Source organism: Phascolarctos cinereus, unplaced genomic scaffold (assembly GCF_003287225.1).
Source record: "Phascolarctos cinereus isolate Bilbo 61053 unplaced genomic scaffold, phaCin_HiC Scaffold_9;HRSCAF=440, whole genome shotgun sequence".
Classification (NCBI taxonomy): domain Eukaryota; kingdom Metazoa; phylum Chordata; class Mammalia; order Diprotodontia; family Phascolarctidae; genus Phascolarctos; species Phascolarctos cinereus.
Genome location: NW_027556402.1, coordinates 206,398,715 through 206,426,201, shown reverse-complemented (window position 1 = coordinate 206,426,201; position 27,487 = coordinate 206,398,715). Strand labels below are relative to the sequence as shown.

General features: G+C 40.0%; 1 protein-coding gene and 2 non-coding genes across 3 annotated transcripts in view; 2 read left to right on the top strand and 1 right to left on the bottom strand.

Annotated features, from left to right (window-relative positions):
- Positions 1-7,874: 7,874 nt before the first annotated feature.
- On the bottom strand, positions 7,875-7,948 carry TRNAT-CGU (transfer RNA threonine (anticodon CGU)). Its single transcript has one exon. It is a non-coding gene; the product is annotated as a tRNA-Thr (tRNA).
- Positions 7,949-15,474: 7,526 nt separating this feature from the next.
- On the top strand, positions 15,475-15,548 carry TRNAT-AGU (transfer RNA threonine (anticodon AGU)). Its single transcript has one exon. It is a non-coding gene; the product is annotated as a tRNA-Thr (tRNA).
- A 5,005-nt stretch (positions 15,549-20,553) lies between these two features.
- The window catches only part of LOC110221029 (ovochymase-2), a 31,029-nt gene continuing 24,095 nt past the window's right edge, over positions 20,554-27,487 (top strand). The window contains exons 1-2 of the mRNA XM_021005394.2: positions 20,554-20,677; positions 24,833-24,942. Of these exons, the coding sequence (XP_020861053.2) occupies positions 20,554-20,677; positions 24,833-24,942 (234 nt within the window). The remainder of the gene's footprint in view (positions 20,678-24,832; positions 24,943-27,487) is intronic.

Here is a 27,487-nt window from a genome sequence, read left to right as displayed (position 1 = left end):
GATGAAAAATGCTATTCATTTCTAGAGAAAGACCCGAGGGAGTCAGAATGCACATGGAAGCTTACTATTTTACACTTTCTTAATTTTCTATTATTTTTTTTTCTTTTTGGTCTGTCTTCTTTCACATGACTAAAATAGAAATATGTTTTCCATGATTGCACATGCATAACCTATATCAAATTATTTTCATTCTCAATGAGGGGATAGGGGAGGAAGGTAGGTAGAGAATTTGGAGCTCAAAATTTTTTACATGAATGTTAAAATTGTTTTTACATGTAATTGGGAAAAAATAAAACATTATCAAAAAAATTCACTTGTTTACAAACAACCAGCCTTGACCAAGGTGACCTTGAACAGCCCTCCCTCACCTAAATCTAATTCACTTGCACGTCACGGTGTCACCTCTCTGATATCGTGATCCTCTTCAGGACCAAAGGACAAACAGCAGAAAGGAACTCCCTTAAAACCTCCCTGTTCCCATGACTTTCTGGCATTCCAAACCCAGAAAGTCTTATCCCTGGACAAGCCAGTCACATGACATGTCCTGTATCCTTTTACTGCTTCTGAGCATTGTTGGAGAAAATCTCAAAAACAGAGCTGATTTCACCCACTTTAAAGCACAACTACAACTTCTGTAGGAACTGGTAACTGGTAGGATATAAGAGGTGAGGGAGAGGAAAGACCAAAAGATAACTCCTCTATCAGTTCCAGTCACTAAGCAAATAAATGGACATTGCCATGGACAGAAAGAGTGAAAGCTGAAGGAGCAGCAGGATCAGGGAGAAAGGAAATGGACTTAGTTTTGGATATGTTGAGTTTGAGGCATCACTGGAGCTTGGATTTAGAGAATGTAGCAGGACAAGAAACATTGAGTAAAGGGTGCATGACCGTCAGGCTCTTGGCCAGCAGTTCAGACATTAGGGACTCCTCTTGTCAAAAGGAGTCCAGGTCTGGGCACCTTATCATATGATGTTGCCTGCAACCAAGCAGCACACCTCATGGGAGAGCGAGAAATAAAGACATGGGCCAGGCTGGTCAGTGAAGGCTGAGCCAGTTTATTCATCTGAGGGTCACAGTATATACAGGAAAAACCTAACATGACTTCAAAGAGTCATCCCCTTGAGACACTCCCCAAACATCTGCTGTGCATGTGACAACATATATTTCCTAGTTATCAGGGTTCCTAGATAGGGCAGTATATTCCTAGATCTTCCCTGGCACCACCTGCATGGAGGAGTGGTGTATAAATCTAAGGTATCAACAATTATTTTTCTCATGGGAACAGTAACCAGGGGAGTCCCCCTTGAACCATTTCCTTGCCTTCTGTAATCTTCAAGGTCTTTCTGTTCTCAAGAGAGACAGAGCAAGGGGGATTGGAGAGCCCACATTTCTGACTTAGGCAGCCATCGGATATGGGAAATCAACAGGTAAAACCTGGAATGGCCTGAATCCTCTGACTTGTCAGTGCTGGCCTTCAGCTATATGATGTGTAAAGCAGTAAAAGGGAGTAGATTCCTCCTCCAAAGCACCCAAAGACAATTGTGCCACAGGTAGGAGGAGGAAGAGGGGAAGATAAAGAGAGAAATTGACACTGAGAGGAACAGAGGTACTCAGCCAAATAAATCTTGTAGCCTAGGAAGGGCAAAGAGGTTCCGACTCCTACTGCAACTCCCTGAGCTCTTGGATGCAGACTAATATTGGAGCAGTGTTGGAGAAGTTTTGTGAATTGTTACTGACCTCATTGAGCTTTTTTGTCTGGCTGTCTCTGAGACTGTTTCTTAGGTTGATCATTTATTCAAAGAGCTCTGTTCTAGAAGATTTCCCTTTCCTTTTTTCACCCTCAATTTCTCCTTTCTTCCCTATAAGACACTTTATCATGTTCCTTACATGCTTCAGGGTTGTATAAAGGTGCTTCCAAACATTTTTACACAAGGTACCAAAGGGGACCCTGGAGCTACTGGAGTAGACCCACAATGTCACTGCCACAGTTGTTCAAATTCTGGGGATTATTACTAGAGTTCTGACTCAGAGGAACTGAAGAACCCTCTTCCGTTTTCCTTAAGTTTCTGATTCTAAGGCCAAAACAGTAGCGGTATGGGGAAGAGGGGGCATGGAGAGGAGGCAGAGTCCCCAAGTGAAATCCACCTTCAGTGATGTGCAGGGAGAAGGCAGAGTCTTAAGAAAGCAGGGCATCAGAGAAAGGGAGGCAGGCTAGCTTTAATGTTACAGCCACTCAGGAAACAGACCAAGAAATGCGTCTGAAGTTTGAGGAAAAATCCCTGGAAATGGGCCTTTGCCAAGATCTATTCAGTTGCCTGGAGATAAGGGTAATGGGAACCTTGAGCCCTTACCCTGCTTGGCTCCCTTCCTCCACTGTCTTCAGAGTATAACTAAGTTTTCTAATTTGTCCTCTCCTCTTCTCTGACTTGAGTGCAGGCCCATCACTGAGGTTTTTCTCCCCAGACTCCTGTTCTCATTTGAGTTTCCCTCAGGAAGGCTTACCTTTTATGAAACACAACCTTGCTTCTCTACTCCCCCTTCTCCACCTGCAGGTAGTGGCAGAAGTTGCCATCTATGAACCTATTGAGGTGCTTCTGTCAGGTGGGGAGATTAGCTCAGGTGGTAGAGCACTCGCTTAGCATGCGAGAGGTAGTGGGATCGATGCCCGCATTCTCCAGTTTTGATTTCTTTCACACTTGGCAGTGAGTGGCTCTCCTATTTGGCAGAGAATTTTTAGTTTCTAGAGCACCTTCCCCTTCATTCAAACAGAGCAGTGCCAGTCAGGACTTGACAGAATGTCTGATTCCTCTTCCCCAAGAAATAGGGCACTTTGTCCCAATCATCCTGTGGGAACTCTTTGCTGAGAACTGTTAGATGATCAAACCTTAGAGAGAAAATACAGACAACACACTCTTTGCCCATTGAAACAGCTTAGCTGGGTCAGTACTCTAATGAACTTTGATAGTTCACTGGTTTGTCTCTGTCTTTGCTGTTGAGATTCAATTACTTGTCCCAAATACTTTTACTTTTCTGTATCACTATTGTGTTTTGTGATAGTTCCTTTCCTTTGGCAGTGGGGTGGGGGATGTTTTTATGATGACTAAAACTTAACGGCCAAGGAAACAAGACATCCTCCAATCCATGGTGACTCTCAGCTCTCTGCCTCTATTCTGTTTCTCTTGTTGTCTAGGGGCAAAGAGAAAGGCCCTGAGAAAGAAAGGGGAAAATAATTGGAGGACAAGACTCAAAGATCAGGCCCAACATTAGTTTGTTCCTCCCAGGCTTCTACTTTTCTTTCTTTTTTTTTCTCTCAGAAAGATTTACCTCTTATATACCAAAACCATGTTTTTCCCACCCACTTCAAAAATACTAGGAGAAGGCATACCTTTTGGTAACCTTTGTCAGGTGGGGGATTAGCTCAAATGGTAGAGTGCTCGCTTAGCATGCGAGAGGTAGCGGGATCGATGCCTGCATCCTCCAGTTTTGATTCTCTTTCCATGTAGAAGTGTGAGTGATTTGTAAACCAGAGGAGAGTGGAACATAATCAGACTCCACATCCCAGGGCAGAGACTCACAGTGGGACTGAACACCTTTCCCTTCATTATAGCATCCCATGGGAACCATATGAGACAAACAGAACTAAGATAAAATGTTGGATATCTCACATTTCCCTTGCATGTCTATTGAAATAGATCAGTTGGGCCAGTACTAGAATGGACATTTACAATTCACTAGTTGGTTTCCACATCTTTGTTGTCAAGATTCAATTACTGGTCCCCAAATCCTTTCCGTTATAGGAAGCTCTATGATCTTCCTTCCTGTGATAGTTTCTTTTTTTTTCGGGGGGGGGCAGGGTGGCAATATTTCTATGATAACTAAAACTTTAAGGCCGTGGAAGGAGTGAGAGATAATTATACCATGTTTTTAGATGCCCTGAAATCCACCCCACCCAAAGCTATGGGACTCTCACCTCTCTGTTCTTCTCTCTGGTAAGCAAGAGGTAAAGAGAAAGAAATAGGAAAATAATTGGAGGACAAGACTCAAAAATCCAACAAGCAGAGATGAAACCTTCCCAGACTGATAGAACCTGCCCAAGTCTGTGCCACACTAGAATGGCTTTCAAGAATCCAGCATACATATCCCAAGGAACTCAAAAATAAAGCCCAATAAATAGTACAAGCTATTCGTAGCCACATTTTGTGCTTGACTGAACAAACTGTGCTCAGTCCCAGTGCTCAGAAGGCTCAGTTAGGGGAATGGGACTGACTGTTCACAGCTTCTTAGGACTGCTAGCAGGATAGTTGTTGGGAGCCAGCACTTGGAAAGGGGTTGGGCACCAGGTAGAACTGAGGCTGTTCCTAGGGAGAATTCTGATTTTTGTCACCCGCCTTTGCTGTCTTTCCTCTGTGGCACTCCTCCCCCTAAATGTTACCCAAAAGCAACTGGAAAAGGAAGGTCAGCCTCCTTCCCTGGTCCCTTGAATTTGTTCCCAGTGCCTGGTCCAAATCTTGTTGCTAAAATACTAAGCTCCTAAGCAGGAAGTTCTGTTTTAGAATTCCAGTTGGACTCCTTTTCTTTTCTCTCTCCCCTCCAGTCTTACCTTGGGATCCAGCAACCTGGGAAAGGACCAGTGTAGGCCTCCCCTTCTGCCATCTTGGACTGAGGCCTTACAGGATCCCCCTGATCTGATGCCATGAAAGACAAGAAACACTTATGAAGCACCTACTGTTTACAAATTCCTAGGCTAGCCCTTGGGGATACAAAGACCAGAATAGTCTTTGCCCACAAGCAGCTTACATTCTACTGGATCCTAGCCAGGAACAAATGTCCTTTCTCAGGATTAGTGGGCAATGTATCCATTACACTGTGCCTCACATGAGCAGAGTATAATAGAATTTTGCAGCAGAAATGAGGATTGGTCTTTGGCCAAGGAAAGTCTGCACAAAGTAAGACAGTAGACTGAATACGTCTAGTTTGAGCTGGGGACCTCTTGCCAGGAAGGGCCTTGCATTTCATGCTTCTGGGTTTGTCCAGCCATTAAGAGGAGAGAGGCCATGGTTACCTGAGTAATAGTGCTAAAAAGTGTGAGTGGGGAAAAAAGGAAGGTGGAGGTGGAAGAGGCTGCCCTACTTGCCTTTCTTTTCAAATTTGCCTCTGCTCTGTGTTTATATTTGTCCTCAGAAGCTTTCCTCCCATCTTTCCCTCCTGTCTCTGGCCTTGTCCACCCACTGTAATCTGACGAATCTTCCTTTGGTCTTAGATTCTCAGAGGCAGGCAGTCCCCCAAGCATTAGAGGTATGTAGCCTTCTAAAGTCTGATCAGAGTAGTTTGTGAGCCAGTTATTTGGTTTGGAGCCATTAGTTTAGATGGTAGAACGCTTGCTTAGCATGTTAGAGGTAGCAGGACTGATACTGGCATCCTGTAATTTTGATTCCTTTCCAATTTAGAGTTAATGGTGGGCATTGGCCAACATGCCCCTGTCTCCATGTTCTAGGAAAAAGTGACATGAGATCTGAGTCCAGCTGATGAGTCTCATTTTCTCTGAGGTCCTTCCCAGCTAGAAAGGAATATTAATTCTACATTTGAGCTTGGGGGTGACTTGGGGTTGATAGGAAGCCGAACAAGAACCAAGTATGCAGAACACGATGGATTCATTATCACTCTAACCACTTGACCCTCTGGTCACCTAAAGGTAGGTAGGTATCCCTTGTGTATATGAGGAAATTTTACATGGGAAAGGCAGAGATGTCTGGTGCATAAGCGAGTCAATTTTCCACAAAATGTGTTTGGCCATTATGAGGATAGGGCATGTGATAATGGGTTTTCTTCTTTCAGCTGCTCAGAAATGTGGGACTTCCTGTCCAGAGGTCCTGTGTAAGGGGACACCATCCACTATCTGAAGAACTAGGAGGGCACAGATTCTTTCTGAAAGTGCCAAAAATGTTGGAAAGAGAAGCAAATAGGTAGACTTGGAACAAGTGGAGCACATTGGGAAAGAAGAGATAATACCAAGTGAGAGAGAGAAAGAGATAGAACAGAGCAACCCACTTGACTCAGGACAAGGAGAAAAAGGATGGGAGTCTTGATCTGATGTCTTGAATGTGTGAATGGGGGCATGCAAAGGGGAGGGTAGTTTTCCCAATTGTCCTCAGAAATTTCCTGGTCTGATTGTCTTGATGACTATTTTTGAGAGTTTAGCATTTCTCCAAAGTGCTCTGATACATGTCCCAGAAGGTCGCCCTGTGATTCCTTCATCTTTAGCTCTTCTCTCCCCACTTTCTTCTCTCTCTCCCCACAATTGGTGGCTCTGTGAATAGAGCACTGGGCCTGAATTTAGGAAGACTCATCATCCTGAGCTCAAATCTGCCCTCAGACACTTCCTAGCTGTGTGACCCTGGGCAGGTCACTTACCCTTGTTTGCCTCAATTTTTCTCTGTAAAATGAGCAGGAGAAGGAAATGGCAAAGCCACTCCAGTATCTTTGCCAAGAAGACCCCAAATGGGATCACAAAGAGAGGTTCAAGACTGAATAACAACCTCTTCAAGTTTAGTCCTTTGGGGCCCATGGAGATCTACTTTCACAATGGGACAACTTGGGACCCCACCCTCACTATTATCATCTCACACTATCTACACCTCCTGGAATGGGTCAGAGGCATGCCCCCAGGTCTGTTTTACTAACACCAATGTGACTCTGGGCCTGAGGAAGGTCTCCTTTGCTTTGTCTTTCCTAAAATTTCTGGGATTCCAAATCTGAGCAGTCACCAAAGGGAAACTCTCAAGCAAGCAAGAAGTGTGTGTGTGTGTGTGTGTGTGTGTGTGTGTACCCTCAAGTGTGCGGGTAGATAATGACTTCTTTTAGACAGGTTAAGATTAACTGGAGATTGAAGTGAGTGGCCTTAAAGACCATACAACTCAGTCCAAACTCAGTCTAGGCCTACCCACCTCCTTCATATAGAAACTTAAGTCCCAAGAGAAAAAGGAAGGAAAGACCAAGTGTGGTATTATTATAGGGAACAGATGATTGAGGGAAAGGAGACAGCAGAATTTAGCAGTAGTTGGAATGGGGCAGGGCAGGGAAAGTGATGTGGAAGGAGCTGAGAAATCAAGGCCTGGAGTAAAGCTTTCTAGGCCTCCTCAAGTATAACAGATATCTCACAGTACTCATTAATAGAAAATCACAGAAAATGGTTTCCATGTATTAGTCATTTTGTCCAAGAAAAAAAGGAAGGAAGAAAGAAGGAAAGAAAGGAAAGAGAAAGGAAGGAAAGAAAGAAGAAAGAAAGGAAGCTTTGGTCTGTATTCAGACAATATCAGTTCTTTCTCTGGGGGCAGATGTGCATGTTTCTTGAGTCCTTTGGGATTGTCTTGGATCATTGTATTGCTGAGAATAAATACCTAAGTCATTCACAGTTCTTCATCCCGCCATGCTGCTGTTACTGTGTACAATGTTCTCCTGGTTCTGCTCACTTCGCTTTGTACCAGTTCACATAAATCTTTCCAGGTTTTTCTGAGAGTATCCTGCTCCTCATTTCTTACAGCACAACAGTATTTCTATCACAATCATATACAACAACTTGTTCAGCCATAGAATTAGCTTTCTTACCTATGGATATGGCTTTATTTTGCCTTTGCTTCAAATTTTTCTATAGTTTCCCATTGTTTAGTGAGTAAATTTTACACTTCCTTGAAGGGCATTCAATCCTTCAATAGTCTGGAGCCAACTTACCTTCCCTGACTTATTTATCTTATTCTTTTTCACACATTTTATATTCTAGCCAAAATGGAAACCAAACCTTCCCCTCTACTTCTGTCTCTCTCTCTCTCTCTCTGTGTCTGACTCAAAATACGAGTGAGGTTTGGGGGGAAAAAAAAAGGCCCCGCTGGGATTCGAACCCAGGATCTCCTGTTTACGAGACAGGCGCTTTTACCAACTAAGCCACAGAGCCTCTTACCTAAGCTCTTTTGGATCTATAAGAGAGAGGGAGTGTGGATGAAAGCAGCCTTTCTGTTTGTGTCCAATTTAGAGAAGCCAGTGGGGGACCTTTCTCGTCTTTTCCTCCTGAATCATTCCTACCCCAATTTCCTACTCCCTCCCCATTGTGTTGGAAGCTTGGATAAATATGTTATCTCAGACCCAGAAGGAAGTAAACTATCTCTTAATGGAATCTCTTACGGATTCCATTCCTCCTTTTCGTCCTCTCGGTAAATGGACAGTCTCGAGACTGGAAGGAACGTCAGAGCCAGTACTGTCTGGTTCTTTATTCAGCTACCCCGGCAAGCACTCGGGCAGCCTCGGTTTGCACATGTTAGCTGCTGCGGTTCGAAACACTGTTTTACCCTCAAAGAGACCTTGAACTGTTTATTTAGACTCCCCCGGTCCTCGATGTCCTTATCTGTACAATGAAGGGGCTGGATTAGATGGCCTTTAAACCTAGATGACTTTCAAACCGAGATGACTTTCCAGCTGTGATAAATTTCAGTTCTCCCTGGACTGAGGGACTTAACTTCTAACTATGCAGCTCATTCTACTTGGAGAGAATGCTTATGAAATATCCCATCATATCCTGCCAAAAAATGCCTCTCTGCAACTTTCACCCAAGTGCTCCAAGTTCTGGCCTCCGGGGCCAAATCTTATCGCCCTTTCATTTTATAGCCCTACAAATACCAGAAAACAGCTGTCATGTCAAGGAGAGACAGATGAGTCAGAAAGAGCACGGAATTCTTAGTCAAAGGATATGGGTTCATGTCCCTGCCAGGCCACCTGCTTGCTCTTCTATAAGCCTGGGTTTCAAGTATTAAAATGAGAATTTTAGATTCGTTGAGGTCTAATACCTCTTCCAGTCCTACAACCTTTGCTTTCCTTTAAGCCTTCTCCTGGCAGGATACCCCCAGTTCAGCAGGTCATCTTCTGGCATCGTTTCATGTCCCCTCACCATCTCTGCCCCACCTTTGGACCTTTGAATCAACGCGTTTCCTAAAACGTGGCAGCCAGAAATAAATGAACCATTTAGGAGGCAAAGACACCAGAAGAGATTACTATTGTATGCTATGGTATGCAATGATCTTTTCTTTGGCTGCATTGCCAACACATCAGTGGGGACTCTACTGATCTTGAACTCCACTAAGACCTCATTTTTACATGAATTTTTAACCATACCTTTCCCCATCTAGTATTGAGTGCAATTGATTGTCTTTGGAGAAAGATGGCAAGGTGACCTGGAAAACTGTAATAATTTCTGATTGGCTTCATTACTTCCCATCACTTTTCTTCATCTACTTCATCTTCTTCATCTACCCTCCATATACTTGTCCAAATTGTCTTTCTATTGCTCAGAAATTATGGGGACTATCTGTGCATGACTTACAGAATGAGAGAGATCTGCAGTGCTTAATCAAGTTATGGGGAAAGAGAGTGACAACCATTTCCTCTCCCTTTCTCTCTCTCCAGGAGGAAACTGACTATGCTTGTTGGGTTATTTACTCACTTGAAGTCTTGTTTCCTTCCAACTCTTCCAGGCTTGAGGACAGGGGAAGTGGGAAAACTGCAAGTTTCCATCTTTTCCTAAGTCATCTCTTTTGTTTTTAAGTCTTTAAAATACAACAAAATCTGTCAGTCAAAGAAACCCTAACCAGTCTTGCTTAACGTTCACAAATATAGATAATAGAGAAGGGGAATTTTCCTTTAAAGAAGGAGAGACATTTTATACAATTGAGCTTCACTAGGGGTTAGAGCAGAGAAAATTAAAGTGGGGAGACTAGTGTTAGACTTTCACTAATCTCCCAGAAATATCTAGGACCAAATTTAGACAGATATTGGTCAGGGGTGGGGAATCTTTGGTCTTGAGGCCACATATGGTCCTCTAAATTCTCAAGTGCAGCCCACTGACTGAATCCAAACTTCACAGAACAAATTCCCTTAATAAGAAGTTTTGTTCTATAAAACTCAGACTTAGTCAAAAGGCGGCACCCAAGGACCTAGAAGTCTACATGTGGCCTTGAGGCCACAGGTTTCACATCTCTGCCCTAAGATACCTGTTCCTTTTGAGGGAGGGGGGAGATCAGACTCAGAATGTCAGGCTAGAAGTGAGCTGTCATTTTTAATGTGAGAGGTTTGGGAAGTTCCTCAGTTTTGCATGTTTCCTGGACCCCAAATCCTAATGGGGAGAGGGGCAGAAAGGAGGGAGTGAGGTAGCTACCCATGTAGCAGTCCTGCCTGATAGAGAGGGCTTCAAATGAGGTATTTGTAACCTAGCTGCGGTTCCAGAGCCCAAAATTGCTCAAAAGCTCCCCCAGGTGGTTAGGGAATCATAGTGTCCAGAGCAATCCATGTGGTCATTTTACTCTACTCTGCCACAGTCCTTCTACATCTGAGGCATTGCATTTAGTAATGGCTGCCACATTTTAGAGATGTATGGCTAATCCAGATTATCCAAAGATGATGGTGAACGGACAGGAGATTTGGGATTGAGAATAGAAGCCAGATGGAATCATAGGGTGTAGGGCTGGGAGTGGGCCTAGAGATCATCTAATCCAACTCCCTCGTTTTAGAATGAGAAAATCAAGGCCCACAGAGGAAAACTGATGTACCTGGGCCCACTCATCAAACGAGTGGTAGAGCTGGGGTGACAACCCAAGTATTCTGACTCCGATTTAAGCTTGTTGATATCCATGCTTACACCTTTCATAGAGAGAGGCCGAGTGAAAAACACCTGCTCATCTTCCCCAGTCTTGTTAAGATGACCGGGGAATTCCCCTGACCAATCCTTAACACTTTAGGTTTAGTTTGTTATGGTTAAAAACCTACCCCAACTGCCTAGAAGTCTCTTCAGGGTTTCACATTTACTAATCTTAGGGCTACTTATTTCTTTTTCACTTCTATTGCTGCTCACACTCTATAAGCTCTCCATTACTATGTATGATAATCATTTTTAGTTCTTCAGAATCTATTTTTTGTTTCTTTTAAACATTTTTTTTATTAATTTATTTTTAGTTTTTAACATTCACTTCCATAGGCTTTTGAGTTCTGAATTTTCTCCTGCTCCCTCCCTTCCTCCCTCCCCAAGACAGCTTGCAATCTGATATAGGCTCTACATATACATTCCTATTAAACATATTTTCACATTAGTCATGTTGTAAAGAAGACTTAGAACTAATAGGAGGAACCACAAGAAAGAAGAAACAAAACAAAACAGAAGAAAAAAAAAGCAAATAGTATTTTGAATAATGAATTGTAAGACTTGAAAGTTAGGAGGGGGGTAGGTTATGAAAGGTCTTTGAAATAGAATTCTCTGTGCAAGCACATCATTCTTTTCAAAGAAATCCCATTTTTTCCTCATTGCTGGAATTATTTTCCTTTGTTTCTTCAAAATTTCATTCTTTTTAAAAATTAATTTATTGTAATTTATCAACAATCACTTCAACAAGCTTTTGTGTTTAAAATTTTTCTCCCCACCTCCCTTCCCAAGACTGCATGCAATCTCTTCAGAATCTATTAAATTCTATGTCTTTCAGCCATTTAACAAAAATGACAGAATATTGTATTATAAACGAAAGGACTTTCACTTCTGGAAGAAGGCTGGGATCATTAAATGAACTTTGCAATTTCCTGAAGGTAACTGAATCCACTCTGTTCTTATTTAATCTTGGATTCAACTTGTCCATTTATCTGTCCCCAGCATATATACTGAGGAGCAGGCTGTATCGATCATCCCTCTAATTGCATTTCCTAATCTGGGCAATAGACATTCTTCTATGTGTTTTTCTTGTTTGGATGATTAGGACAAAGACTTCTGAACGATTATAGATGTCTTCTGGGAGGATCTGTAATGTCCTAGATCTTGGGGGAACCAGCATGATGTCAACTACAAACAGGAGCATTTGGAGGACCTCATAATCTATTTAGGAAATCTCTCTTCAGTTTGGAATCTGTGCTATATTTCTTGTCATAGTGGTGAATGCATTTGATGGTTGTGTTTCTCTCTGAACCAGGTTATCCCTTTCAAGGTATATCAAATAATTATGTCATATAGAGGAGAGCAACCTTATTGGAAGAGAACCTTTAGGAAGTGCTTTGCTCTACCAAAACAATTTAAAAAAATACTCAAAACAATAAGTACAGTGGGACTTTGTATTCTCCACATCTCTGGTGTAAAATTGAAAATTGATTTTAATTCTATTTTACTAAGACTTAATCAAGCTAGGTTTAATATTTTCTTTCCTGGCTCCTTCCCCTTGTAAACTTCACCCACCTCCACCTTTGTAATTCCACCCATCATCCACTTTCCAGAGAAACCTGGTTAACCTAAGGGTCAAATCTTATTAATTTAAAATATTGCAGTAACTCGGCTCCCATTGCTTGGGAGCCTTTGTCTTGTAAGTCTGATCTCCTGACTTTACAGTGGATAAAGAGGTTTCAGAAGGGGTGATCCAAATGATTTAATCTCAGTTCTGATTCACAAATAGAAAATCAGAAGACGTATCTATGTAGCTTGAAATTTTGCTCTGTCATCTTGTTAATTAATTGCTAGAAAATACCTTGTCATTCCTCACTTGGGTCTTTGGTGTTACTGAGGTAGTCATTGACCCATTTTGTTAGCAGATTTGAGTTGTACTAATAAACTGATAATGCTGGGAACTGTCAGTTTACCTTACTTTTCAATTGTTCAAATTTTCAAATAAAAATCATGCATAAGGATCCCTACAGGTTGCATATTGACTTAAGAAACCACATACTAACATCACGTTTTGTTTTATTTTTTATTTATTTCCCAATTACATTTTAATCTGGTTCTAGCAGAACTAGGGAATGTGGGCCAGCTCAGAGGTGTGGTATTTTACACCTCTGCTCTACATCTTTCAGTCAAATTTGTGATGGCAAATATTAGGTTTATTGTGAAATATTGATTGCGAAAGCTAATGCTTTTGTTCTGGACGCCCTCTATACATGGTAGCAAGAAGTCCTGCAGTGAAAACAGTACTGGACCTGAAGTCAGGAAGACTTGCATTCAAGTTTGGCCTCAGACATTTACTAGCTATGTGATCCTGGGCAATTCACTTACCCACTTTCTGCCTCAGTATCCTCATCTGTAAAATGGGGATACTAATAGCTCCTACATCCCAGAATTGTTGCAAAATTAAAATAAGAGTATTTGTAAAGCACTTTGAAAAAGTGTTAAGTAAATTCTGACTATTAGTATTGTTACTGTTATGTTGATGATTTTATAGTAGGCCAGGCCACTCTCAGTTTGTGATAGTACATCACATGAAGGAAGTGAAATACTAATGGGATATTTAGCAGTTAACCAAAGGAAATTTACTTAGCCATACTGGGAAAAAGGCAGTGAAGATATAGCTCTGATTAGGCTGAACATAACTTCCTTGATTCTGTGTTGCCCATGATGGACAAAAAACTGAAGGAGAAACTGGAACTTCTCACGGCTTCTTTGCACTTATGCAACCAGAAAGCTACATCAATGGACTGAGCCTTTTGACCCAATGGAGTCTCTAGGTTTCAATAAATTTTATGGAAATAAAAAATACCTATTTCGATCTTTTGACCCAATGGAGTCTCTAGGTTTCAATAAATTTTATGGAAATAAAAATACCTATTTTACATGACAAGGGGAATGTTGGTAGATGTTCCTCCAACTATACATGTAGAAATAATTTGCATATAAGTTTTAGATAGATAATATAGGCTCCCTCAGATTATTTTTTTTTCTTTTGGTATTAATAAGATCCCAGTATTTCCCCATAATTTTGTTATCCTTACATATCCCTATGTATCTACAATTCAATGCCCTCACAATTGTTTTGACCCCAGTACAAATTCTCCCCTCCCTGTACATTTGCTATAATCCAACTGCTTTTCCCAAGTTTGTTCTTTTCCGTGCCACTTTTAGTTTCTCTAAAAAGACATTTTGGATTGTGTTGTTAGCCCAAGTATGGCAGCTCTACTGTATTTGATGGTAAAAAAAAAGTTTATAAACTCTACTTTTAGTTGTTTTCCTTGCATTATTTCCCCCAATTTTTTCTTTTGGAGGCAATGAGGGTTAAGTGACTTGCCCAGGGTCACACAGCTAGCTAGTAAGTATCTGAGGTCCGATTTGAACTTGGGTTCTCCTGACTCCAGGATCGGTGGTGCTCTGTTCACTGTACAACCTAGCTGCCCCTCTAGCATTTTTTATTAAAATTCCCTTGGGGTGACTTTGCTTAATTAGATCACTCCCCAAACTTTCTTTAAACTGATTTTGTGCTGAGTATGTTGGCACATGCTACTCTGGAGGCTGAGGCTGGTGGATTGCTTGGTGCTAGAATCCTGAAGTCTGATATCAGTATGGTGAGCCACAGAAGTATAAAAACCTCAGCTTGCTTTGAGGGGTGAATCAGCCCAGGTTTAAAAAAAAATAGGGCAAGTTAAACCTTCTCTGCTGCTCAGTATTGGGGTCACTGCACTTCCAGCCTGGATGAGATAGGTAGTCACAGATAAACCTTCCATTGTTTCTCTTTAATTCATGAGGTAATGCTGATCATAATCTTGCACAATTCTTTTCTGTAAGATTTTGCAAAAGAATTTCTGTTCTAAACTGGTGCTGTTTGGTGACCAATCTCTCTCTCCTCTGCCAGTCAGTTAAGTGTTTGTTGATAACCATCATTTTTAGCTCTTGTACTCTCTGTTACTGGTTACACCTCTGTATAAACTTCTAAACAATAGCTGACGCCTTTTCTCCATTTTTCATTACCAACAACATGCTCATATCCCAGCTCTGCTACTTAATATCTTCTTTAGTCTGAGCAAATCAATTTACCTATCTAATATTTAGGTTCTTCATCTAGCAAATGAGGGAATGGGAGTGGATAACCTTTGAGCTCCCCTCCAATTCTAAATCTACTGTCCCATGAAAGACATTATACACATTATAAAATTAAAAATTAAAAAGAAGTTTGTCTCATTTTGGTTTGACATCTCCAGCATTTCTGGGTTTCCCCTTAATCCACTGCTACTCTGTCTGAATTAGCCCAGTAGATTAGGAATTGTAAAGAACCAGGCGTTGTCATGCTCTGGAATATTCAGATAGACTTAAAATTCCCTATCCCTGGAGATTTGGTTCATTTAAGTTAAAAAATGTTTATTAAATGGAGGCTGGATTGTTACCGGTCCAGGACGTTGTAGAGACATGAGTTGAACTGGACTACTTCTGAGGGACCTTACACCTCCAAGATTATCTAAATCTGTGACTCCGGGTAGGTCGGACACTCTGGAAGGGATGAGGAAGAAATTACATTCAACTCTACTTGTGTCAAGGCTAAATTCTAAATTGTATTTTCAACGTATCCCAGAGAACGTGAGACTGTGAAGGAGCGATATTTCGGTACCGGAAACCTCAAAACTCTTTTCTCTGACTTGCTCTTACTTTCTGACAGAAGCAAGCTACGCACTTTTCTAGGTGGACTCAATTACTTTTATCACCTGGGCTCCGTGGCTTAGTTGGTTAAAGCGCCTGTCTAGTAAACAGGAGATCCTGGGTTCGAGTCCCAGCGGAGCCTTCGTTTTCAAAACATCGCCTACCCAATTTCATGGTTCCTCTCGGCAGGAAAACCCTGCGGGGCCACCAAAGAATGGTGGCACAACTAGGATTCGAATTATAAACAAGTGTGGACAATAATTTAATTTCTTCATTGCTCTCAGAAGGACAATTTACACTCCAGGCATGCTGGAACTCAAGATTGCCTCTGAAGATTCTTTCAACTCTAAGACTGTGAGTCCTTTGAATTAGGGAGAATGGGGCACAGTCACAGATCCACAACTTTCTGCCTTTGTGCTTTACCCTCTGGACACCTGGGATCGGCGAGAAGGAGGACTTTCTTTCCTGGCTCTCTATCAAATAAAAGAAAAGCAAGCTACGAGCACATAAGGTGCTCCATGAGCCCATGACCGTGCTATGTGGGCCACAGGTTGTAACCACGAGGCAGGTGTAGAGAATTTACTGCACAGAGGTGTTATTCTTCTTTTCCCCGCTAGGTGGCAGAAGTAAACCATTCTAGGCACTCCCAAATTGAGGCCTACTTTATAAATGTCCTTAGAGACCATATCTTTTCAGGGACCCAGATATGACTTCTTGTCTGCATTAAATCTTGTCTATCTCCCCCTATACTGGACAGTCTATTTTTGTCTTGACTATGTCTAGAGGCAGGGACATTCTTTAATCAGTGCCTAGTATAGTGCCTTGCCCATAATAGGTGCTTAACATATACTTGTTCAAATGAATTATATCCTACAAAGGCAGGAAATGTGTCACAGGCTAATGAAAGTGACTTGATTTTCCTCATCTTTAAAGTAGTACCTACCTCGAAGTGTGGTTGTGAGGATCAAATAAGATAACTCATATAAAACAATTTGCAAATCTTACATTGCTATGTAAACAAATGTGAGCTATTAATACTTTAGTTGAACCTTGAGGACCAGGTAGAGTTCAATAGGTAGTGAGCAAGAGGAGTAAAATAATTAAGTCTGGGTGCACAGAAATTTTTATATATATATATATATATATATATATATATATATATATATATATATATATATGTATATATATATATATACACACACACACATATATATGTATATATATGCATATGTATATATATGTATACACATATATGTGTATGTGTAATTGTATATAACATATATAATGTATTACATTCACAAGTACATATTATAGATTATCATATATAATCAAATGTAATATATGGTTAAATACAGAAAAATTATGCATGTAATAAAAGATTATGTTATATATTATTGTTATATGTAATTATGAATTTAACAATTAACAAACACAAGCATTCTAATACATTGGAAATACAAACAGTCCCAAAGTTTTCTTTTTATGAGAAAAAACAACAAAAAGGACTACATGCATGCCTGACTTCTGTTACATAAAGTTTTCAAAGTACATGTTAAAATTTAAAATACAGTAATAAAACTGTGCTATTTGTGTCCCTTCCTGTTCTCCTTTTTGTTTTCTCATTTTCTTTTGAATATTTTATTGATGCTCTTTAATTCCTTTATTTTGTATCTCTATCACTATTACTAATTCCTCCCTCCCCAACCCTTCACCCACCAAGCTTGCCTTGTAACAAGTAAGTGCAGTCACATAAAACAAATTGGCCATGCATGAAATTATTTCTTACTCTGTACCTTCAGTGCACCATTTCTCTACCATGAGGCATGCTTCATCACCAGTCTTCTAAAGTAATGATTATTTTCTGTGTAGAGAGGAGTTCTGAAGCTCTTAAAATTCATTTTCTTTTACAATCTTGTTGTCATTGTGTATGTTGTTTTCCTGACTCATTTCACTCTCTTCATTTGGACGTATTGGGGGTGTACCTCATAGAGCATTTGTAGAAGTGAATTTGTAGAAGTCAGCCTAGCCATGCCCTGGGAAATGAAGCAATCCCTGTGTGTAACATGGTTACTAAACTGGTAAATCAGGAGACTGCTGTAGATATTGTTACTTAGATATTAATAAGACATTTTCTGAAGTATCTTATTATTTATCTTATTATTTTTATGGAAATGATAGAGCAAACTAGACTAGTTTAAGGATGGATCCAGACCTGGTTGTGTGGCTGGACTCAAAGAATAATCAGTGATGCTTCCATGTCAACTGGGATGGAGGTTGTTAGTAGAGTGCCTCTTGGATCTGTGCTTGGCCTTATACTGCTTAACATTTTTATCAGTGACTTGGACAAAGGCATAAATGACAGGATTATTCAATTTTCAAATGACACAAAGCTGGGAGGGATAGTTATCACGTTGGATGACAATCAGGATCTTCCCACTCCCCCAAAATGTTTACAGGCTAGGGATGAATCTAAGAAGAAATTTAATTGGCATAAACATAATCTGACTCCTGGGTTCAAGAGATCTATTTCACTAGTGTAATGTAGGAAGCATGATTAGACAACGGTATATCTGAGAAAGATTTGGGGGTGTTAATGGACTACAAGCCCAATATTAACAGTTTCACATTACAACCAAGAAAGTGAATTCAATCTTAGGGTGCCTTAAGAAAATGCATAGCTTCCAAGAATAAAAAGGTGATAGTCTCATCATGCTTTGCCCCAGTTAGATTACCTTTGGATATTGTGTTCACTTGTGGGGTCCTCATTTTAGGGAGGACTTTGATAAACTGGAAATTGGTCAGTGGAGTGCACCTTGGATCATAAAGCACTTTCAGACATTGCCATTTGAAGCATTTTTTTTTTAAGGAACTGGGCATTTTTAGCCTGCAGGAGAGAAAGCAGGTGGAAGAAAGATAGCTGTTTTCAAGTACTTGAAAGACTGTCATGTATAAGAGGGATTCAACTTTTGTTTGGCTCCAGAATGGAGAACCGGATAGGACAAGTTAAAGTTATAGAGGCAAATTTAGCTTGATGTCAGAAAAAGAAACAAACTTCTAACAACTGGAATAGTCCAAAGGAATCCCAAAGGCTGGCTCAGGAATGGTAATGTCTTCTTCATTAGAAGTCTCGATGCTGAGTGATTGTTTGTCATGTATTTTGTCCTAGAGATTTTTTTTTCCCTATGGGTTTGACTAAATGGTTTCTAAGGGTCTTTTTAACTCTGAAATTCCATGACTGTGATTCAGACTTGAAGTGTAGGAGTTATGTGGGATTTATCCTTTTTCCTCAAATCCAAATTCCAATACCAAGTTATATTTTTCTTCTATTTTGTGCAATTTTTTCACATTTCACCTGTTCTTTCAATTTTTGCAACCCTAGATAACAAGTTAATGTCTATATAGTACTTAAGACCACTAGGTGGCGCAGTAGATAGAGTCCCAGGCTTGGAAGACCCATCTTTGTGAATTGTGTGACCTTCGGAAAGTTGCTTAATCCTGTTTGTCTCCATTTCCTCATCTATAAAACGAGCTGGAGAAGGAAATGGCAAACCTCTTCTTTATTTTTACCAAGAAAACCCCAAATGAAGTCGTGAAGAGTCGGACGCGACTGAAAATGACTGAACGACAAAGTATAACACTTACTACGTGCCAGGGCTTTACAATTATTATCTCATTTTATCCTCACAACAAACCTGGGAGGTAGATGTTATTATTATCCCCATAGGTAAACAGATGTTAAGTGACTTGCCCAGGGTTATGCAGCTAGGAAGCTTTTGAAGCCAGATTTGAACTTAGGTCTTCCTGACTCTATCCATTGTGCCACCTGTTACAGTAGATTTTTAACTTCTCTCTCCATCTTTAGTCTCTTTCCACTTCACAATGTACCTCACAAAGGTTTCCAGAGAAAACTTCCTTAAGCGTAGACGTGACCATAATTATTTTGCCCCCCAAATCTTCTACAACTCTTTATTGTTCCCTACATAAAACCTAAACAGTTTAGCTTGGTATTCAAAGCCCTCTATTCTCTGGAGACCTCTTGCCCTATCTTTGACTTCCCCTATCGAAACCTTTTCTGACTCTTCTATTTGGAAATTGCCTTCTCTTCACTGGAACTCTCATAGCTCTTTGTATGTCAATGATAAATTTAGAACATCTATTTTGTATTACAGTTATGTGGCTACATCTTACCTCTTCTACTAGATTGTGTCAGAGACTGTTGTTTCATACAAGGATCACTAGAATTGGGGTCAGAAAATCTGGGTTCAGGTTCTGACTCCATGATATACCAGCTGTATGATTTCAAGCAAGTAACTGAACCTCCTGGGCAAAGTTCAAGATTAGAACAAATGGCTAGGAGTTCAGGTGGTTATGCCACAGAAGTGTCTTTGTCCTCACTTTACACTTTGTTTTGACACTTGTATTTTGGAGTTAGGTCAATTCTTGGAGTGTGAGTCATATCTCTTTATTTTGAATATATGAGTGAAATATAAAAGTAAGTAAAACTCCATGTAACTGTAGTATGTTATATAGTCTCTAAGAAACTACCACTCTCAGAATGTTACCCCAGGTTTGAGGCACTTTAAGGGTTAGAATCACTGAAGGCCAAATAGTTCATTGACCCATACCTACGTAATTTTTTTTTAAACCAGCCAATCAGGAGATACATTAGTTCAAACAGAAGCTATTTCCTCAAATACCATAGTAAACAAAATACTAAAAGTCCTCCATGCATACAAGGTATATATCCTTCCACAAATGTATAACATGTATAATATGTGGAAAGGGCATACATGAGTTGGGAAAACACATGGAGGTAACCTGTATGACCAGAGACCATGATAGAAGGCACACATAGGGAACTTGTATGACCAGGGTACATGAATGGCCATGGCAAATCACATGTCTGATATATTAGGGCTGCTCATGTCCTCTAGTGATAGCTTCACACTGCTTTCAGTTACTTTCGTTTGTTTTTTTTTTAAGGCAATTGGGGTTAAGTGACTTGTCCAGGGTCACACAGCTAGTAAGTGTCAAGTATTTGGTCTGAGGCCAGATTTGAACTCAGTTCCTCTTGACTTCAGGGCCAGCGCTTTATCCACTGTGCCACCTAGCTGCCCCATGCTTTCAGTTACTTTCTATTGGGCATCATGTCTCCATTTTCTCCTGGGTCCATGGCTCTGCTGGTCTTGTGTTTGTTGCTGGGCATTGATCATTGCTGCCAATTTCTTGGATTTGCCTTTTCAGGGTTACCTTCAGCTCCTGTCTGCAAGGGTACGGTGATTAGAAAGACTCTCTCTGGCAAGTAGGCTGACAGTTATTTAGTCATACTAAAAGCTGTGAGCTGCCATACTCAGGTAAAGGGCTGCTGAACAAAAACCAGGAGGAATGTCTAGATAATATCAAATCTTTTTTGATTCCTTGTGTCTGGGGTTGAATCAAAGTGTAAACTCTGTGACAAGTTTCTGACTTAGGCAGATAAATTTCCTATAGTTCCCATTTCACCCTTTGTGGGGGTACTGTGTCACAAAAAACAATTTCAGAGGGCTCTGGCAAAGAAACTCCTTAGGGCTAAGGGGAAGTTGAGTTATGAATAAAAGCTGATTTTTAAGATCCTGTCAGTATTGTAATGCAAATAGATTTGACCTATAACAAAAGTGAAGGAGGCAAGGTCATTATCTTCTATCCACCTGGTTTTCCATTGCTTTGCATATTTTTCAGTAGCAACTTCTCTCTCCCTACAACCTTTCCCTCCCCCAAATTCAGTGCTATATTTTGGTCAGTGAAATCATATTGTCTTCCAATGCAAAATTATCATTGTTACTTTTATTTTTTACTATAGAGTCTTTTTGGACAGGAAAATGACTATATCTCCTTTAATGCCAGAACAGTGTTTACTTGGTAGGTACTTAATAATTACCTCTTGAACTGAACTGAACTGAAATGAGGAGAAGGAATATTAGGATGTTGTAAAGCTAAGCTTTTGAAGACTGTGATCCGCATGAAGAAGTAATAAAGGAAGATTGGGAGTGCCCTGGAAGCCAGCAGAACAGTGACAAAGCTCATGGAGACAGCAAGTTTCCTTTGATTGTTCACCAATTATTTTTCATATCTATTCCTCTTCTAATAATTTAGTGACACTTCTACCCCTCAGTCAAGAAGACTGAAAAATGTTTCAGAATTGGTTGTTTCTATTAAGTGAGGGCACTTAACCCCTGGGAGCAAGAACGTTCTCATACCAGGGGGGCAGCTATGCTCAATGAAGGTTGGAAATAAATTGCTTAGAAGTGATTCTCCTTGATACCTCTGGCAATGTCAGTGTGACCAACTGAGTGGTATGGAGCTGTTGAAACGTAACGTTTTACAATATTAGTCATCTCCTTGTCTTGGGTAGGCTGTTTCTGAGACAGCTTCCAACATGTATTCAGTTATAATGATCTTAGCAAGAAGCCACTGTACTTGGACAAATTCAGAAGAGCTAGATGTGCATGGCTAAGTCCTTTATCTACGGATTAATAAATAACTTCCATTTTAATTGGCTGATTGCTGCTCTCTCCTACAGTTCTTTTCTGTCTACTCTCTCCTGAGCTTTTGGGGGGTCATTTCAGCCTTAAAATGTCAGGAACAACTTGGGAATTGATTTTACTTCTGGAAATGGTCTGTTTTGGAGCAGGAAACTATGCATCTCAGTCTCTTCTGAGAGGTAGGATTGAGATGAGCCATGATTACATGCATTTTTTCATGGAGAGGGTCTTCCTGGAAATACATGCAGGATTCTGTGATAAGAGCTCATCATTTCTTTGCAGGAGCTCTCTGGGGGAATGCAGGGGGCAAATTGTACCACATGAGTATTGCTTACTTTAATTGTTTTATGTTGCATTTCATTAATTGACATTTGAACAGGCAGTGGAAGACTTGAGTTGAACTTTATTAAGGTTTCTTAGTAAATCTACAATAGTTTTCATCATTTGAATGTACTGCCCAATTACAATAATTTCTAATCATTTCATTAGGAAAATAGTCAATATATTAGAAAAAATTGAATACCTTTGACACATGTCGTGTATCAACCTTCTGGAAAACGTGAAATTTATAGCTACTCTAGCTTTTGCAAATGGTACTTTTCCCTTTAAAAAATAAGCCAACAGAGGTTCTTGACAAATTCCTTCCTGATTGTCTTGGTGCCAGCCCCCAGAACCATTATGTTTCCTGGCTTTGCTTCAGTGAGTTTCACTTCAGGAAATAGTATATCTAAATTTTAAAACATTACAAAAATTATTATAAAAGTCGTTCAAATGGTAGCAACAGAAAATCAACCTATTTCATTGTTTAAGGATTGTCTTCTGTTCCAAAGGAGCTAAACATAGATGAATTATTTAAGGGGAGGGAGTAAGGGGGAAACCAGATTGTGGAACTCAGGCTTTATGGATGTGGTTCAGGTCTGAGGTAGGTTGTTATGATAAGTCTAGAGAACTGAGCCTGACCTTCAGTTTCTGCCAGTAAAGTCCATTTTCTATGTCTGTGCAGGAGAGATTGGGCAATTAGGTGGCTCAGTGGATAGATAGCTGGCCCGGAGTCAGGAAATCTCATCTTCCTGAATTCAAATCTGGCCTCAGATACTTACTAGCTGTGTGACCCTGGCAAGTCACTTAACCTTGTTTGCCTCAGTTTCCTCATCTGTCAAATGAGCTGGAGAAAGAAATGGCAAACCACTCCAGTATCCTTGCCAAGAAAACCCCAAATGGTGTCACAAAGAGTTGGGCATGACTGAAATGGCTGAACAACAATACAGCAGAGATTCCCACACGAAGTATGGTTCCTCATTTTGTATCAAATTTCCAAAGTGCTTACTTTCTCCATTTCATTTCTGGAAGATGTTTTCTGTGTTTGGTGCGCTGGAGAGCAAGAATTTATTTTAAAAATGTGTCTTTTCACTCTGGAGAGGGCCCCATCTTCAAGAAAAGCCGAGGAATGAAAGAGGGAATGTCCCCTCCCGAGTTGAATTCCTGACTTCTTTTTCCTCTCCAAAGCCCCAAGGCCCCTGTCTGCCCTCATTTCTTTATACTCTCTAGAGGAGAAGAAAGAGATCCACATAAACGGACGAAGTTATGTGGATAAATTAAGAATGTCTGATAATATTGAATGCCTTTGCTGACAGTTGTGCTCCAAATTGGGTGTTTTGTTTTATTAACTGACAATGTGTTTATTAAGGGCTATTGGACAAGGATCATAGAATTAAGAGCTAAAATGATCAACTCATGGTGCCCAGAGGGCTGAGATTTGCCGGTGGTCCTACAGTTGTACAAAGAGGATTTGAACCTAGTTTTCTGACACAAATTCAGTACTTTCTTTTCTCTTCTTTTCTTTTCTTTTCTTTCTTTTCTTTTCTTTCTTTCTTTTCCTTTCTTTTCTTTCCTTTCCTTTCCTTTCTTTCTTTTTCCTTTCCTTCCTTTCCTTTCCTTTCCTTTCCTTTCCTTTCCTTTCCTTTCCTTTCCTTTCCTTTCCTTTCCTTTCCTTTCCTTTCCTTTCCTTTCCTTTTCTACAATATTAAGCTACCTCTCAAAGTTACATAAAAACACTATACACCAACCAATTAACTTGGTGGGGGGAGGAGAAAGATTATGCAGAAACTGAATTTCCCCTTTTTTTTTTTTCAGATTCAGTAATGATTATTTTGATAGATTTTAAACACTTAATAGATGTTGGTTGAATGAAATGTTAAGTCAGAAATACAACTGTCAAAATAGACATTATTAAGATACATACAAGTGCTTCTCAAACCCTAAAGTGCTACATAAATGCTGGTTTTCTTTATTATTATTCATTGGCAAGAGAACTAATTAAGCATTGGAACCATTTCTTCTGGGTGGTAACCTGGGAAAGTCCCCTGTGACCCTAGTTTCTTAATTTGTAAGATGAAGGAAGGGATTGGAGTAAAGAAATGCTTAAGTCCGTTTCAGCTTTGAGATGCCTATATCCTTATTAGTTTAGTGGCCATTTCTGGACATAGTCCATTTCTGGAAGCTATCCCTAATATATAAAGACTATTGTGATACTCCTGCCTTTGGAAAGGATACTGTTAAATTATGTTTTATGATGTGGAAAGGAAAGAAGAACAGACTAGGGACTACATAATAAAATAGATAATATGGATTTCTTAGGGCATGACCAAATCTTTCACATGATGGTTTTGATTGTTTCAAGGTACAGGTTCTGTTCAGATTCAGTTCTGTTAGATTCACTCAGGAATAAAGGTAATTACCTTAAAATGGTAATCACTTTTAAGTGGGTGAAATAATCAGTGGAGCCCTACTCTTACACTGGTCAATGGGATTTTGTTTGAACTTCTGGTTCAGGAGTGTTCTCTGCAAGACTGGAATGTCAGGGAGCTCACTGCCTATTCATGCTTTCCCTGATCTGGGTCCCTAGGTCACATGTGTGGACGAAGTGCAATAGACAACCAGCCTTGGGATTACTTGGGCCATTTTAGTCGAATTGTTGGAGGAAGCCCAGTTGAAAAAGGAGCATATCCATGGCAGGTGAGCACTAGGCAATGACTGTCTTGCCAGGAATGAATCACTTCTCAGAAAAAAATGTGTGCCATATCTGAAGGGCTGTCAGGGAGTTTGGGGCCAGTTCATTACTCTTTGAAAACATGCTAAAGTATGTTTCCCTTGCTATGTGCTCTAGATGGGCTTCTAAAAAGACATGTGTCCAAAATGAAATGCCATCCCCTATATATGCTTTCTGTTGTGCCTTTGTTCTTGCTAGTTTCTGTAACTGGAATGTCCATTCCAACTCTCCCACTGACCCTATTTCCACATGTTTACTCTGTCCATTCTTTAAGAATGATCTCAAATGCCTTCTCCTTATTGAAACCTTCTTTGACCCCCTTTGCTAGGAAAAGATTATAATGTACATTTTCCTGCTTCATGCCTCCACTAGTATTTGGTTTACACCTTTTTCATACACTTTTTGCAAACTGTTTTGTGTTTATAGGCTCCTAGGATCAAAGATTTCAAACCAAAAGGGACCTTCCAGGTTACTTAATCCAAAATTCCATTGCACTCATGAGGGAACTAAAACCCAGAAAGATTAAATTACTTGCTAATGGTCACAAAAGTAACCAACGGCAGAAACAGAATTTGAACCCAGGTCTGCTGACTTCCAGCCTAGCACTCTTTCCCCTGTAGTATGCTGCCATTTGTGTCTGTGTCATATAGCCCTGACAAATTGTGAGCTCTGAGGGCAAGTGATTTATTTATTTCTGCATTTCCCTCAATACAGTGCTTTTTACTTAATACATGTTTATTGACATTTAAATATATCTGAAATTATTTCCTTGTTGGATTGCATTATGAAAAGAGACATACTTTCTCAAAGAAAGAAACTTAACCTCTGAAACACCAGCAAGTCATAATCAGGTACATTGATACATTTAGAGTAAAATTGATAGTTTTTCTAATAAAAATATTAGTCATACTCATTGCCAGAACAGGAATGTAGCAAAAATTCTAAACAAATATATTCCAGAAAAAGCAAAATTAAATATACAATGGATGATCTTATTCCCTTGTTGATAATACATATACAGGGGAGTTAAATAGTGTTCCAGGAAACAGAAGCAAAACCAGACTCCTGTGATTTGAATTCCTGATTCTCCTAGCTGTATAGACTTAGCAGGTACTTTCTTGTTGGACTGTAGACTTAATGCATGGTCCTAGTCTTTCCATTTATGTATTTTTGTGCTTCTCATCATGCATTGCTGTATTTGTCCTTATATAAAGTTTAAGTTTAAAGTTTATACTCCCTTCATTGTGACATCCAATTTTATGAATTCAATTTTTGCCCTTTATTTTCATTCTCCATGAATCATTGGTTGATATGGAAGGCCTATAATGGAATGAGGTCACTTCTGGGCTATAGAGAATTAGCTATTTTCCCATGTAGACATGTTTTTTCCACACCTCTGAGTCTCTCACTGTGTCTCCATCTACTTTTTCTATCTATCTAGAAAATAGGGACACACACTTCTGCACATATCTAAATTATTTTCTAATTCCATTTCAGAGTAAACATGGACATGCCTAACGGGACACATATAAACTCATATTATAAAACACAAAAGGATGCTAAAAAGCTTAGGAATTGCTTTTCACCCAAAGGAATACTGTAGAAAGTAGGGTAATGAAGGGGTTGGGATGAGAGTTGGGTTTTTGGCATCAAATAATCATAGAATACTTGCCTTGAAATCTGGGGTGATCTTGGAGGAGCAGGAAAAGCTTCTGTACTTTTCTTCTGCATTTTTCCATGGGTCCTCTAATATTTTCCAAATATTGAAACTTCAGTATTTTTCCAAGTTTTTTCCATCAAAACACAAATGATGTTGATAGGTTTCTTGCATGAGATTTTTTTCTAAATCTGAAATAAGCCCTATTTTTGAGGCCATGCATATTCCCAGGAAATGGTGGGAAATTCCAAATACGGGTTAAAAAGTGCCTTTTGTCAGAGCCACCAGATTGGTTCTTACATCCAAAAGAGAAGGTTCACATTGACTAATTCCCCTTGAAACCAGGGTGATATAATGAGAGATGTAGATAAGGTACAAGCCAGGGTCAGGCTGAATTTCCAGAAGGTGATGGATGGGCAGTGGAAATAACTATCTCATATGGTAATGAAAACAACACTATGAAACCAGCGCTGGTCACTGTTATGTAAGCAGACCTCAGCCTAGGAGTGGGGTGGTGTCTGACATACCCTAGCCTACAATTTCTAGTTGTTCAATGTACTTCCTATACATAAGTCATTATGCTAGCTGCTAAGAATACAAAAGGGCAAACACAAAACCCTTCCTATGTTCAAGGACCTTACATCCTACTATGAGGTTACATACATATAATATACGCTTAAAGTAACGGAAAGTAATTTTTCGGGGAAGGTGGTGGAGAGCAGTAACAGGGGAGAATCAAGAAAGTCCCTTGAACTAAACATAGACAGAACCTAGAGATTATGAAAGGTAGAGAGGAAAGTGGAGAACATTCCAAGGAGACAGCCTGCACAAAATAATGAAAACAGGAGACCGAA